Here is a 14,910-nt window from a genome sequence, read left to right on the forward strand (position 1 = left end):
TAATAGTGTGTATATGTCTGTCCCAACCCTCTTATTTATCCTTTCCCCTGCTCCAATGTTTCTGCTTTGGTAAACATAAATTTGGTTTCAAAATCTTTGAGTCTGTTTCTGTTTTGTAAGTTCTTTTGTATTTTTTGTTTTGTTTTTGGTTTTGCTTTTTATTTATTTATTTTGTCTTTTGTCATTTTAAGGCCACACTCACGCCAGAGGTTCCCAGGCTAGGAGTCTAATTGGAGCTGTAGCTGCCGGCCTACGCCACAGCAATGCCAGATCCGAGCCACGTCTGCAACCTACACTACAGCTCATGGGAACACTGGATCTTTAACCCACTGATCGAGGCCAGGGATAAAACCCACATCCTCATGGTTCCTAGTTGGATTCATTTCTGCTGGGCCACGACAGGAACTCCTCCTCTAGTTTTTAATCAAAGTGAAATTAGCCTCATAGAGGTAGGTGGAGTTCCCATTGTGGCTCAGTGGTTAACGAATCCCACTAGGAACCATGAGGTTGGGGGTTCGATCCCTGGCCTTGCTCAGTGGGTTAAGGATCTGGCATTGTCGCGAGCTGTGATGTAGGTCACAGATGCGGCTCCAATCCTGTGTTGTTGTGGCTCTGGCATAGGCCAGTGGCTACAGCTCCTATTAGATCCCTAACCTGGGAATCTCCATATGCTTCGGGAATGGCCCTAGAAAAGGCAAAAAAAGAGGTAGGTGAATGTTTCATCAAGTTCTCTGGAGGGGCTTTTGTGAAATTGGAATGATATGTCACTTGAAACTACCTGTCTGTAAAACAGCCTGGACCTGTTTTCTTTATGGGGATTTTTTTTGTTTTCTTAAACTACATATTTCATTTCCTTAATTACTTAAACTATTTGAGGTCCGGTTTGGTTGCTTGGTTAGATTTTTCCAGGAATTTTCCCATTGCATCTTCATCTTAAATTTTTTTTTTCTTTTTTTAGAGCCAAACTTGTGGCATATGGAGGGTGGTCCAGGCTAGGGGTCGAATCAGAGCTACAGCTGCTGGCCTGTGCCACAGCCACAGCAACACCAGATCCAAGCCACATCTGTGACCTACACCACAGTTTACAGCGGTGCTGGATCCTTAACCCACTGAGCAAGGCTAGGGATCAAACCCACATGGTTCCTAGTCAGATTCGTCTCCGCTGTGCCACAACAGGAACTCCCATCTTAAAAATTTTGGTATGAAATTTTTCTTAGTATTCTCTTATCTTCTTTTAGTTTAATCTTTTTGGCCATGCCTGCAGCATTTGGAAGTTCCCATGTCAGAGATCAAACCTGTGCCACAGCAGTGACCAGAGTCACTGCAATGACAACACCAGATAATTAACCTGCAGGGCCGCAAGAAACTCTCACCTTCTTAATTTTTGCTATATCTATAATGTCCCTTCATCCATTCCTGATAAGCTTTCATTATGCCTTCTACTTTGTTTTTCCTGATTCATCTCATGAGAGGTTTGTTTATTTATTTATTTATTTGCTTTTTAGGGCCATACCCACGGCAAATGGAGGTTCCCAGGCTAGGGGTTTAATCAGCTACAGCTGCCAACCTATACCACAGACACAGCAATGCCAGATCCGAGCCATGTCTGCAACCTACACCACAGCTCATGGCAACGCCAGATCCTTAACCCGCTGAGCAAGGCCAGGGATCAAATCCACAACCTCATGGTTCCTAGTTGGATTTGTTTCCGCTAAGCCATGACAGGAGCTCCTCATGAGAGTTTTATTGTATTAATCTGTATGAAGAATAACTTTGCTTATGTTGAACTTGTTTTCTGTTTCATTAATGTGTACTTGTTATTACTCCTGTTTTCTTAAATACTTTCTTCTTTTTCTAACAACTTAATTCGAATGCTTAGCTCATTTAATTTCTCTAAGTTCTTTTAATATAAGCTCAGGTCATAAATTTCCATATAAGTGTCCAGTTGCTGAATCCAAAAGTATTGAAATGTATTATTTCCATTTTTTTCAGTTTTATGTATTTTTTTTTAAAAAAAAAACAACAGGGTATTTTTATTTTATTTTATTATTTATTTATTTATTTATTTTTGTCTTTTTGCTATTTCTTTGGGCCGCTTCCGCGGCATATGGAGGTTCCCAGGCTAGGGGTCGAATCGGAGCTGTAGCCACCGGCCTACGCCAGAGCCACAGCAACGCAGGATCCGAGCCGCGTCTGCAACCTACACCACAGCTCACGGCAACGCCGGATCGTTAACCCACTGAGCAAGGGCAGGGACCAAACCCACAACCTCATGGTTCCTAGTCAGATTCGTTAACCACTGCGCCACGACGGGAACTCCAGTTTTATGTATTTTTTAATTTGATTATAAGTTCTTTGAAGTTGATTAGAAATATGTTTTTAAATTTCTAACCATACGAAACAGTTTTTAGCTATGGCTTTGCTACTGATTGTTAATACAATTGCATTGTACTTAGTGAATGTGATCTGTATGTTACCTATCCTTTTAAATTTGAGATTTGCTCTGTGACAGATGTGGGTTTTTTAGCTACATTGCTCCATCTGTTTTCAGTGATATTTTAGCCGTTTAACCTGTCAATAATTGAGAGTGGTGTGTTAAACTCCTCCATGGTTATGCTGGGTTTATCAGTTTTTCTCCAGTTTTGTTTTTCCTTTTCCATATTTTGAGAAGCAATTGTATCTTCCCAATGGCCTGAATCTTTTATTGTTATTTAATAACTCTCTTTGTCCTTAATAATACTTTTTGATTAAAGTTTAATGTTTATGGTATTATATATGTGCTATTCCTTTTTCCTTGTCATTGTGTTTTTAGATGTATCTCATAAACTGCATGTAATTGGAGTTTTAAAAATTGGAATCTCACAATTTCTGCTTTAAACTGACAGTTTGTGAATTTCTTTATCCAGCATGGTATATGTTTTGTTGGATTCTTTGTGTGTGTGTGTGTGTGTGTGTGTGTGTGTGTCTTTTTTGCCATTTCTTTTGCCATTTCTTGGCATATGGAGGTTTCCATGCTAGGGGTCAAATTGGAGCTATAGCTGCAGCAACTTGGGATCCAAGCCCCTTCTGCGACCTACACCACAGCTCACGGCAACCCTAGATCCTTAACCCCCTGAGCAAGGCCAGGGATCGAACCCGCAACCTCATGGTTCCTAGTCAGATTCGTTAACCACTGAGCCACGACGGAAACTCCCGTTGGATTCTTGCCTTTCAGTTGTCCAGGAAAAGTGGCTGTTAAATCTGTTCAGATATTGGCTTTTTTCCATTCTTGTTAAACTTTTCTTCTGGGTCTGTGATTAGACAAATCTTGAGTGTTTTCATTTTATCCTCCATGTCTCTTAATCTTTTCCTAATTTTTTTCCTTTCCTTTTTGCTCCTTTTTTGGTGATTTCTTCTGCTGTCTCTTCCAATTCACAAATTCTGTGTTCAGCCGAGTTTAATTCAATATGCCTTTGCCTCTGCCAGTACCTGAGACCATTTAAACTACCTTCAGGAGATCCCGTTTATCAACCCTACCTTGCCATGGGTGCAAGCTCAGTTGCAGATTCTTGTGTTAGTATTGGTATTGATATTCCCTTTCTGATTTTAACTCATGTTCTCTTTTATTCTCTTTCTGTTTGTTTGTTTGAAGGTTGGGGGTTGGACTTGGAAAAGTCCCTTTCTTCAAACCTAGCAAAGCAAATTATCTTTTATCCAGGATCTAAATGTATTTATAGCAGGAAGGCCCTTTGGAGACTCTAATCTGCCCTCCTTATAGAAGCAGAAACCCTGGGAATGCTTTCTTAAATTCTTATTTTGTTGTGTTTGTCTTATTTTCTTTAGACACACAAACAGCTCTCTGAACTAAATGCTATTGTATTTAAACCAAATGAATGTTGCAGGATTTTTTTTTTTTTTTTTTTTGCCACACCTGCAGCATATGGAACTTCCCAGGCAGGAATTGAATCTGAGCCACAGCTGCAACCTATGCCACAGCAGCAGCATTGCCAGATCCTTAATCCACTGCAGCAGCCTGGGGATTGAATCCATACCGCAGCAGCAACCCAAGCCACCAGTGCTGGATCCTTAAGCCACTGTGCCACAGCAGGAACTCCTCAGGATTTTTTTTAAAATACAGCTTGTGATTTCTTTTTTTTTTTTTGTCTTTTGTCTTTTTTGTTGTTGTTGCTATTTCTTGGGCCGCTCCCGCGGCATATGGAGGTTCCCAGGCTAGGGGTTGAATCGGAGCTGTAGCCACCAGCCTACGCCAGAGCCACAGCAACGCGGGATCCGAGCCGCGTCTGCAACCTACACCACAGCTCACGGCAACGCTAGATCGTTAACCCACTGAGCAAGGCCAGGGACCGAACCCGCAACCTCATGGTTCCTAGTCGGATTCGTTAACCACTGCGCCACGACAGGAACTCCAGCTTGTGATTTCTTAATGTCTTGCCAGTATGATTTAAATTGTTTTCATACTGTAAATCACTCATCTTATTTTAGAGAAATATTTTGAATATAATGGATTTATTCTTAAATTCTATAACTAAAAAGTTCTATCCAGCTGTTTTAAATGTTTTTTTAAGCTGAATGGTATAAAATGGAGCTTTTTTTTAATAAAATGGCAAGTCAAAGATATGTCTTTTCTTCTAGAAACTAAAAATAGTGAGCACTGTTTTTCTAGAAAATACAAATGAATGAACCTTTCTAGAATTTCTTAGAGTACCTAGAAACCTCATGCCATTACAGTTTAGTGGATTTATACCAATGGCACAAGAAAAATAATCCCATTTTATTTCTTTATTGCTAAAGGAGATGAAAATTTTACTCCAGTTGATAACATGGTACCTTGGCAAAAATTAGAAATACTTTGGAGTTTCCTGGTGCTTAATGAGTTAAGGATCTGGTGTTGTCACTGCTGTGGCTCAGGTCATTGCTGTGGTGTGGGTTAGATCCCTAGCCCAGGAACTTGTTATGCCATGAGCATGCCAAAAAAATTAAATGTTACAAAAAAAGCATAGAAATCCTTTAATAGATGAGTGAACACAGTAAAATGATGTCTTAATATGCCGGTAATGAGAATAAGATGAAGAATAATGAAAGTGAAAGAAGAGTGAAGAAAGAAGGTAATAAGAGTTTTTATGACTGGAATTTTAGTGGAACATTGTCTTAGCCTGTGCTTTATTAAAAGCTTGTGTTTTATGATTTTGTATATATTGATGATTCATTTTTAGTTGGTGATAGCATTCTGGATCAACTTCTTAACAAACCCTTGGAGTTTTCTCTAGGCATTTTTGTCTCCTGTTTGCTTGTTTCTTTAGCTATTTCTTTTCTACATAACAGGCTTTAGTTTTCACAAATGCAATGTTGTAAATTTTGGAGTTTAGTAAGAGTTTCAGCTTCTGGACACAATACTTAACATCCTTAGGAATCTAAGTTGAATATATGGTTTTGTTCTATGACGTGTGATAGAAAACATAGAATGGTTTTCATGTGTGATAGTTGTAACTCCTTTTTTAACTTAAAGTCACACGATAAATTAATAAAAGCCCTAATGTTCACTAATTATATAGAGCTACTTTATATGTCAACATGTTCAATATTTGTACATTGTTACATAACTTAAGGTACACTTTTTCTTTTACTTTAAGGCTTTCTTCAATACTAAAAACATATGGAAGTTCGTTGAAAACACCATCAGTAGTTTATAGACAGAGGCTTTATGAATTGTTGATTTTATTACCGCCTGAAACCTATGAAGGTACGTGCCTCACACAAAGATGTTCTGCTATTTGTGGCTAGTACAGTGCCTGGAAAGCAAAACAAAGCAATTATATGACAGTTATCTGGTGCTTTGTTTCTAAGTTTAGGGAGCTTAGTCTTAACTCAGTTATTCACCATTTTATAGTAAATAAAAGACATTTGAAAAAAAGCCCTACTTCTTCATGTCTTACTGTCTTCCCTTTTCTGGGAAAAAATCCCTCGTTTCACTGTGTGGGAGAGAATGAGTCACAATGATTGGTCTTGATTCTACTCCATGGTTTTCTACAAAATATATAATGCCAATGCAAATCTATTAGAAATTTAGCCATTGCCAGTTTCCTTCTAGAGTGATTATCTGTTGTATACATTCTGTTCCACTGTTCCATTCTTTTTTTTTGTTTGTTTTTTTAGGGCCACACCTGCAGCATATGGAGGGTCCAAGGCTAGGGGTCCAATTAGAGCTACAGCTGCCAGCCTACACCACAGCCACAGCAACATAGGATCCGAGCTGTGTCTACAACCTACACCACAGCTCACATCAGTGCTGGGTCCCTGATTCACTGGCCAGGAATTGAACCCACATCCTCATGGATACTAGTTGGATTCATTTCTGCTGTGCCATAATGGGAACTCCTACTATTCCTTTCTTAACTCTGCCCAGATTGAAGTTTAATACTCAACTACCAGGGTCTAATTGATTTTAAAGGTTTTACTTTTTTTTGTCTTTTTTTTTTGTTGTTGTTGTTGTTGTTGTTATTGTTGTTGTTGTTGTTGTTGCTATTTCTTGGGCCACTCCCGCGGCATATGGAGATTCCCAGGCTAGGGGTCCAATCGGAGCTGTAGCCACCGGCCTACGCCAGAGCCACAGCAACGCGGGATCCGAGCCGCGTCTGCAACCTACACCACAGCTCACAGCAACGCCAGACCGTTAACCCACTGAGCAAGGGCAGGGACCGAACCCGCAACCTCATGGTTCCTAGTCGGATTCGTTAACCGCTGCGCCACGACAGGAACTCCTAAAGGTTTTACTTTTATTAGGCTGAAATATGATTTTGAAATACTGCTGTTGGTAAAATAAACTTGCCCTTTTTTTACAATTAGTACTTAAACCTTTCTTATAAATTTAAAATACAGTTTCAAGAAAATATATTGCTACCACTAATGAATAACTTAAAATACTTGCTTTAAGAGGTGAAAGTTGAAAATGGTCTCTAGTAGGAACGTCTATTTTTTTTAGTCTTTATAATTTTCAACCAGCCATATTAAGTTAATCATTACCTCAAATCTAACTTGGCGTTTATCACTATGTGAGTGGTATTTTCCCCACCACCTCTCTTCCTGGTTCACAAATGTACCTAGTAAAATGTTTGATATAAAATAAGCATTTTGTATTTGCTTCACGGGCAAAAAATGGATATATTGTCATTTCTCGGAAACTGTATCAAAATAATCATTTTTGTATGCCAGGCACTGTGCTAGAAATTGTATATTATCATTTCATTATTTTAGGATAATGAAATGAGCTAGTTATGTTTTCCTCATTTGATAGAGGCTCAGAGAGGTTACAAAAACTAACCCAAGTTTATGTATCCAATAAATAGTGGAATCAAGGTTAAAGCATAAATCTGCTGTTAGTTGCTAAAATGAGATAAAAAAGTAAGCTTACAAGGCATAGTAAGAAATTGCAGGAGCTCCTATTGTGGCTCAGTGGTAACGAACCTGACTAGTATTCATGAGGACATAGGTTCGATCCCTAGCCTTGTTATGGGTCCAGTATTGCCGTGAGCTGTGGTGTACGTCACAGACATGGCTCAAATCTGGCATTTCTATGGCTGTGGTGTAGGCTGGCAGCTGCAGCTCTGACTGGACCCCTAGCCTGGGAACTTCCATATGCCACTGGTGTGGCCCTAAAAAGACAACAACAACAAAAAAAAATAGAAATTATATATCTTACATGAGACATATTTAAGAATTTAGGAGTTCCTGTTGTTGCTCAGTGGAAACAAGTCTGACTAGAATCCATGAGGATGCAAGTTTAATCCATGGCCTCACTCACTGGGTTAAGGATCTGGCGTTGCCACGAGCTATAGGGTAGGTCGCTGACACTGCTTGAATCTGGCTTTGCTGAGGCTGTGGTGTAGGCCAGCAGCTGTAGCTCCATTTTTACCCCTAGCCTGAGAACCTGTATATGCCTTGGATACAGCCCTAAAATGACCAAAAAAAAAAAAAAGAATTTAAATAGCTTTTCATCATGGTTGTCCAGCATATGCAGATTTTTGTCATAATAGTTGCTTAATTTTCTGAAGTTTATGGAGTAAAAAAATGGGTTATTTGTTTTAATTTCCTATTTTAGTTTTGTTATGGATCTCCTTTCAAGTATTTCAATTTTCTCTACTGAAAATTGCTCCTCATTAGCATCAAAAAGTCAATGATGTATTTCTACAACACAAGCACATTTGCATTTTAAAGTTGAATCATGTTTAAGTACTTTGTTCATGGACATTTAGGCCAGAAGTCACTTTAAATGAGAAATAGAGATTCACCACTATTTTCACACCTAGGTACCAAACTTACCTTGCATATTGTGCTACCAACAAAATTATTTTTCTGAGTATCATATACTGGTAATTAAACTAAAAGACATTCCCTCAGGCAACTCTCATTTGCTTCATTAAGCTTTTATTGGTCTCTGTCTGCCCTCCCCAATTGCTGTATGTAATATCTCCTTTCTCTAAATTTAGGAGTCCATCTATTTTCATACTTTATGAAATGTGGTACTTCCTACCTTCATTCTGTTGTTGATGTGTGTATTTGCGCCCTGTATTTTACATCTCCTTGAGGGGAGGATTGTATAATAACATTTGTATGTATTTTATTAAACACTATCTTAAACACTGTTTGAATGAATGAATGATTGAACATGGTAGTTAAAAGTTCAGGTTCTGAAACCTGGACTGCCTGTGTTTCAATCTCACTTTGCCCATGTGATTGCTGTATGGCCTTGGGCAATTAACAAATTCTGTTTCTGTTTCCTCACTTATAAAATAACAGTAATAACTGGACCTCATGAGGTGGTTATGAAAACTACAAGTAAAGCTTTTAGGACATTTACTGGTACATAGTACATTCTCAATGAATATTTGCTTTTACTATTCTTAACTGCTACTGAGCTACAAAAAATAATAGCAGGTGAGCCCTTCCTGATTGATCCTGTCACTTATAGTAAGTAGACTCACTCAAGTCTTCATTTCATCCTGATGCTGTTACTCAAACACAAAAGTGAATGTTTCTCCAAGATGATTTTTATTTTTCCTAATATACTTAGGTTATAAGCTGGCAAAAGCTATTTGTAAATACTCTAGGTGGATAAAATTTTCTATTGCTAGTCCATCAGAAATTAAGATAGATATCTTTCAGATGGCACTTTAGGTCAATGTGATAAATAGACCAGTTTTTTTCACAATGTGTATGTAAGGGAGAGAGCCGTACATTGTCTCATGTCTGTGGACGATCATAATGCCACCTGTGCACTAGTTTGGCCCCCGAAACACAAATGAAAAAATGAACCTCTCTATATCCAGGTTCCAATTTACAAAATGATACAGACCTTAAAAGAACACAATAAACTACCTTGGGGGCTATAATCATAAAAATCCATAATGTAGAAACTTCTGTAGAGCAGATAACCTCATCTTTTTCAAATAAATCACAAGGAGGAAATAAAAGTAGAGGGAAGAACTTTGTTTATTAATTTTGTCTTTTTGGGCCATGTGAGTGGCATATGGTGGTTCCCAGGCTAGGGGTTGACTCAGAGCTGTAGCCCCCAGCCTACACCACAGACACAGCAGTGTGGGATCCTTAACCCACTGAGCAAGGCCAGGGATCGAACCTGTGTCCTTATGGGTGCTAGTCAGATTTGTTTTTCCTGAGCCACGGCGGGAACTCCTAGGGAAGAACTTTAGATTGAAGGAGTCTTAAGATAAATCAACTAGCTATATAATGTGTAGACTTCACTTAGGTCTGGATTCAAACATGAAAACCAAACAAAAATGGGCATTTATGAAGCAATTGAAAATTTGAGCACTGAATGGGTATTTGACGGTTAGTGGTTTTTAAAACACACAATTATGATAATGAGAGTCTTTAAAATGTCCTTAATTTTATACACAATGAAATATTTATAGATGAAATGATATACTTTCTAGGGATTGTATTAAAATAATATGAGGGATGTTGAGATAGTACACTGAGAGTTTGAGTGAAATGAGTTTAATCCAACTGGTTAGGATGAGTGCCAGTCATGCAGGAGTGATGGCAAGTTAGGTTGTCATGATACTATTATGCCTGTTTTGTCTGCTTTTGTATCTGCTCTTTTTTCATTCTGTTTTTATGCTTTGTGTCATTTTATTTAAAATGATGGTAGTAGTATTTATTCGGTATCGTAAAGTATATACACACACATACTTTGAGATGTCTTTTTTGTATCTATTCTTATCCTTGTGACCAGCAGCACATAGTTGAGCCATTCATTGGTGGGGCATATTTCAGAGAGGACGTACATAATCTTTGGCTGTGGTAAAGTTAGCTGATTTAGAGACTAACGTTCACCCTTAGCTTTTTTAACCCCGTTTTCTAACCAGTTAACTGCTATCACTAAATTACTAATTGCTCTTTTTCTCTGATTCAACAGGAGACCTCTGTGCTATTCTTAAAGAGCTGGCTGCTGACTTGACTGCCCCTGATATACAGGTAGCAGCATCCACATTTTTACTTCCACCCCTCTGTCATCAGGATGATCTTCTAATATTAAGTCCTTTGCTTCAAGAGACTGACCATAGATTTATTGAAGAACAGGTATGGTCATTTTTCAGTAACTCTTGGGTCAATTCACTCTATAAACAGTGGTTTTAAAACCTCATATGTAATGTTTTTTTTCCTTTTAGCTCCTGCTTGGTAATGGTATTGCTTGTGGAAGTCTTGAGTATGACCCTTATTCTATTTACGAGAAAGATGTAGAAGGAGATTCTGTGCCTAAGCCCTTACCTCCAACACTATCAGTTATTAGTTCTGCAGTCAAGCTCTTTGGAGTTGTATGTGCTCATGTGGGAGAAACTCAGAGGTAAACCATCTTCACTAGTTCACTTACCTGAAATACAGCATTTCAGGATTGGTCATTGATTCAGTGAATGTGTAATAGAGAACTGGTGGGTAAGAAGGATGTTGTCAGAAGTTCTCATTAATATAAAAGATTTCATTTTTTTGTCTTTTTTAGGGCTGACTCCATGGCATATGGAGGTTCCCAGGCTAGGGATAAAGCCATGGAGGCTTTACCAAGCCATTATAGCTCCAGGGATTAATCTTCAGTTCAGTGGATTTCAAAAATTTGATTAAAACAGATTAGTCTTGAACTTGGTAGATGCAAGTTCACTATGAACTTTGGTTTTTTTGGGTTTTTTTGTCTTTTTTTTTTTAGGGCTGCACCCACGGCATGTGAAGGTTCTCAGGCTAGGGGTTGAATCAGAGCTACAGCTGCTGGCCTACACCACAGCCACAGCAACATGGGATCTGAGCTGTGTCTCTGACCTACACAGCCACAGCAGCATAAGATCTAAGCCACGTCTGCAACCTATACCACAGCTCCCAGCAACACCAGATCCTTAACCCACGAAGCAAGGCCAGGGATCAAACCCACATCTTCATGGATCCTAGTCAGGTTCGTTTCTGCTGCACCACAATGGGAACTCCATGAGATAATAAATTTTTTTCTGAGATACTAAATGAGGAGTGAATATCACCCATAGGCTATGCTGGTTTAACAACTGAAGAGTTTATTAGCTATCCTCATTCGTTCATGGTCATTCTTTCTGTCTCTTATTCTAGTCCAGCAACAGTGCATTTGACTAGATCCTAGCTTTTATATCATTTTATCAGTTATATCTTCCAGAGAATACCAGTTAGGTAGGGAATTTACCTTGATCTCTCTCTCTTTCTTTTTCTTTTTCTTTTTTTTTGTTTTTTGCTTTTTAGGGCCGCAGGTATGGCATATGGAAGTTCCCAGGCTAGGGGTCAAATCAGAGCTATAGCTGCCTGCCTACACCACAGCCAAAGCAGCACAGGATTCAAGCCACGTCTGCAACCTACATCACAGCTCCCAGCAACACCAGATCCATAACCCCATAAGTGAGGCCAGGGATCAAACCCATATCCTCATGGATCCTAGTTGGCTTCATTACTGCTGATCCACTATGTGAGCTCCTTTCCTTTTTTTTCTTTTTTCTTTTTTTTCTGGTCGCAGCTGTGGCAACCAGATCCTTAACCCACTGCACTGGGCCAGGGTCGAACTTGTACCACCACAGAAGCAATGACAGATCCTTAACTCACTGTGGCACAGCAGAACCCCCTACCTTGGTCTCTTTGATGAAGACTCACAAAAATATTTGAGTCTTGTCAGAAACACATTTCTGAAACAGGCTTTTGGATAGTTGAGTTTACTTTTAGTGGATAAAAACATGAATAATATTTATGTTGACTTTTTGTCTTTTTGCCTTTTCTAGGGCCGATCCTGTGGCATATGGAGGTTCCCAGGCTAGGGGTCTAATCCCAGCTGTAGCCACTGGCCTACGCCAGAGCCACAGCAACGCGGGATCCGAGCCGCGTCTGGGGCCTACACCACAGCTCATGGCAATGCCAGATCCTTAACCCACTAAGCAAGGCCAGGGATTGAACCTGCAACCTAGTGGTTCCCAGTCAGATTCGTTAACCACTGCGCCACAACGAGAACTCCTATATTGACTTTTAATAGCGTTGTGTCTCTTGATGGAGAGAAGAAAAGCATAGTGTTCTCTGTAGTAAAAATTTTCATCATAATATAACCTCTCTGAAAGTATAAGTAAGGGAAATACAGCATTTTCAGATTTTATATCTTTCCTGTTTCCTCAGTTAACGTGTTTTTATTTCATCCAGACTCAAAACTTTGGTTTTAATCTAATTTCATTCCAAAACTAATAATCATATAATTGATACTGCTTACGAATACCAATTCAGTATTTTCTGAAAACTGGTCCTCTCCATCTTCCTGGAGATTCACAATGTTTTGTTGTAATCTCTGTCCAAATTTGCATATAGAGGTGCCATATAGTACAGGGAACTATATGTAATCTCTTGTGACGGAACATGATGGAGAAAAATGTGAGAAAAAGAATTTGTATCTATGTATAACTGGGCCACTTTGTTGTATAGCAGAAATTGACAAAACAGTGCAAATCAACTGTAATAAATTTTTGTCTTTTTTTTTTTTTTTTTTCTCTATTTCTTGGGCTGCTTCCGAGGCATATGGAGATTCCCAGAGCTTAGGGGTCCAGTCGGAGTTGTAGCTGCCAGCCTACATCAGAGCCACAGCAACGCAGGATCCGAGCAGTGTCTGTGACCTATACCGTAGCTCATGGCAACGCTGGATCCTTAACCCACTGAGCAAGGCCAGGGATCGAACCTGCAACCTCATAGTTCCTAGTCGGATTCGTTAACCACTGAGCCATGACGGGAACTCCAACTGTAAGAAATTTTTAAAAAATAAAAATAAAAATCATATTACATCTAAAAAATATTTTGCAGATAGAGGATGAAGAAAAAAAAATTGGGCCTGTGGTAGTCTCATTTAGTCTTTAGCCCATGAATATGGTCAAGAAAATAGTACAGGTCAGATTCTATTACAGTAATTTTAGTACTTTACTAAAATTAAAGCAATTTTAATAAAATTAGTTTACTAGTAATTTTAGTACTTTAAACATGATACAGTGCCATTATAACAAGTGATTGGGATATGATCTAATATTGTTGTTTTATGTTTTAAACTCATAAGCCTGATTATACAGTTATCCTTAATTTTTCTTCCTAAAGGGCAATTTGGGCATAAATATTTTCTTGAAATATAATGATTTAAATATGGTCTTGGAAAAGAGGCAGAAAAAATTTTATGATATCTGGAGTTCCCGTCGTGGCGCAGTGGTTAACGAATCCGACTAGGAACCATGAGGTTGCGGGTTCGGTCCCTGGCCTTGCTCAGTGGGTTAACGATCCGGCATTGCTGTGAGCTGTGGTGTAGGTTGCAGACGCGGCTCGGATCCCGCGTTGCTGTGGCTCTGGCGTAGGCCGGTGGCTACAGCTCCGATTCAACCCCTAGCCTGGGAACCTCCATATGCCGCGGGAGCGGCCCAAGAAATAGCAACAACAACAACAAAAAAGACAAAAGACAAAAAAAAAATTTATGATATCTTTATCATGTTATTTATAGTAAAAATTATAAATGACCTAAATGTCCCAAACTTTTGAATCAGTTAAATAAAGTATTGTATTACCAGACTATATAATACTAATAGCTATTTTAAATTATTTCAGTACATGTAGAATCTAAAAAATACAACAAACTCGTGAATTTAACAAAAAAGAAGCAGAATAACAGCTATAGAGTACAAACTAGTAGTTACCAGAGCAGAGAGGAGCAATATAGGGGTAGGGGATTAAAAGATACAAACTATAAAGTATAACCTTTAAAAATTGTCAGTTACTATATTGTACACCCATAACTTACATTGTATATCAACTATACTTCAATTTAAGAAAAAAAAAAAAGTAACAGGAGGCCAAGATAAGGAAGTTATTAAGGTGGAATCGATGTTTAGGGAAGTAACGGAGATATTAACAGAGTGTTACACTGTGCTTCTTGTTTTCTAAAAATGATATCCGTATACCTGGGATAGCGACGGGACCAGGGAGAGACTAGAACAATGATGCCAAAATGTTAATGGTGGCTCTTTCTAGATGGTGGGATTATGGGTAAATTTTATTTTTCTTTCCTGTGCTTTTCTGAGTTTTCGAAATTTATTACGATGAACAGAATTAACCTTTGAATAAGGATGAAAATATTTAAGTAAATGGAATACTTAGAATTACTATGTTTTCTCAAAATTTTTAGTGATCCAGCATGTTTATTATATTCCAGTGAGTTGTTTTTATATATATTGTTTTCCTCATGTCATAACACACATAACTTTACATCTTTCTTTTTTTTTCTGACTTCTTCCACAGTTGGGTTTTTAAAAGCATAATATACATATCTATCCATTAGGGTTTGGAGTGTTGTTTTGTTTTGTTTCTTAGGGTTGCACATAA

The 14,910-nt window shown here is 38.5% G+C and overlaps 1 protein-coding gene across 10 annotated transcripts in view; it reads left to right on the forward strand.

Moving 5' to 3' along the window:
• Positions 1 to 14,910, forward strand: part of HEATR5A (HEAT repeat containing 5A) — a 116,331-nt gene that overhangs the window by 50,371 nt on the left and 51,050 nt on the right. For all 10 annotated transcript variants that reach the window (XM_047794469.1, XM_047794473.1, XM_047794477.1 and 7 more), the window contains 3 exons: positions 5,631 to 5,740; positions 10,433 to 10,596; positions 10,686 to 10,861. In XM_047794469.1, the coding sequence (XP_047650425.1) occupies positions 5,631 to 5,740; positions 10,433 to 10,596; positions 10,686 to 10,861 (450 nt within the window). The remainder of the gene's footprint in view (positions 1 to 5,630; positions 5,741 to 10,432; positions 10,597 to 10,685; positions 10,862 to 14,910) is intronic.

This window comes from Phacochoerus africanus, chromosome 9 (genome assembly GCF_016906955.1).
Source record: "Phacochoerus africanus isolate WHEZ1 chromosome 9, ROS_Pafr_v1, whole genome shotgun sequence".
Lineage (NCBI taxonomy): Eukaryota > Metazoa > Chordata > Mammalia > Artiodactyla > Suidae > Phacochoerus > Phacochoerus africanus.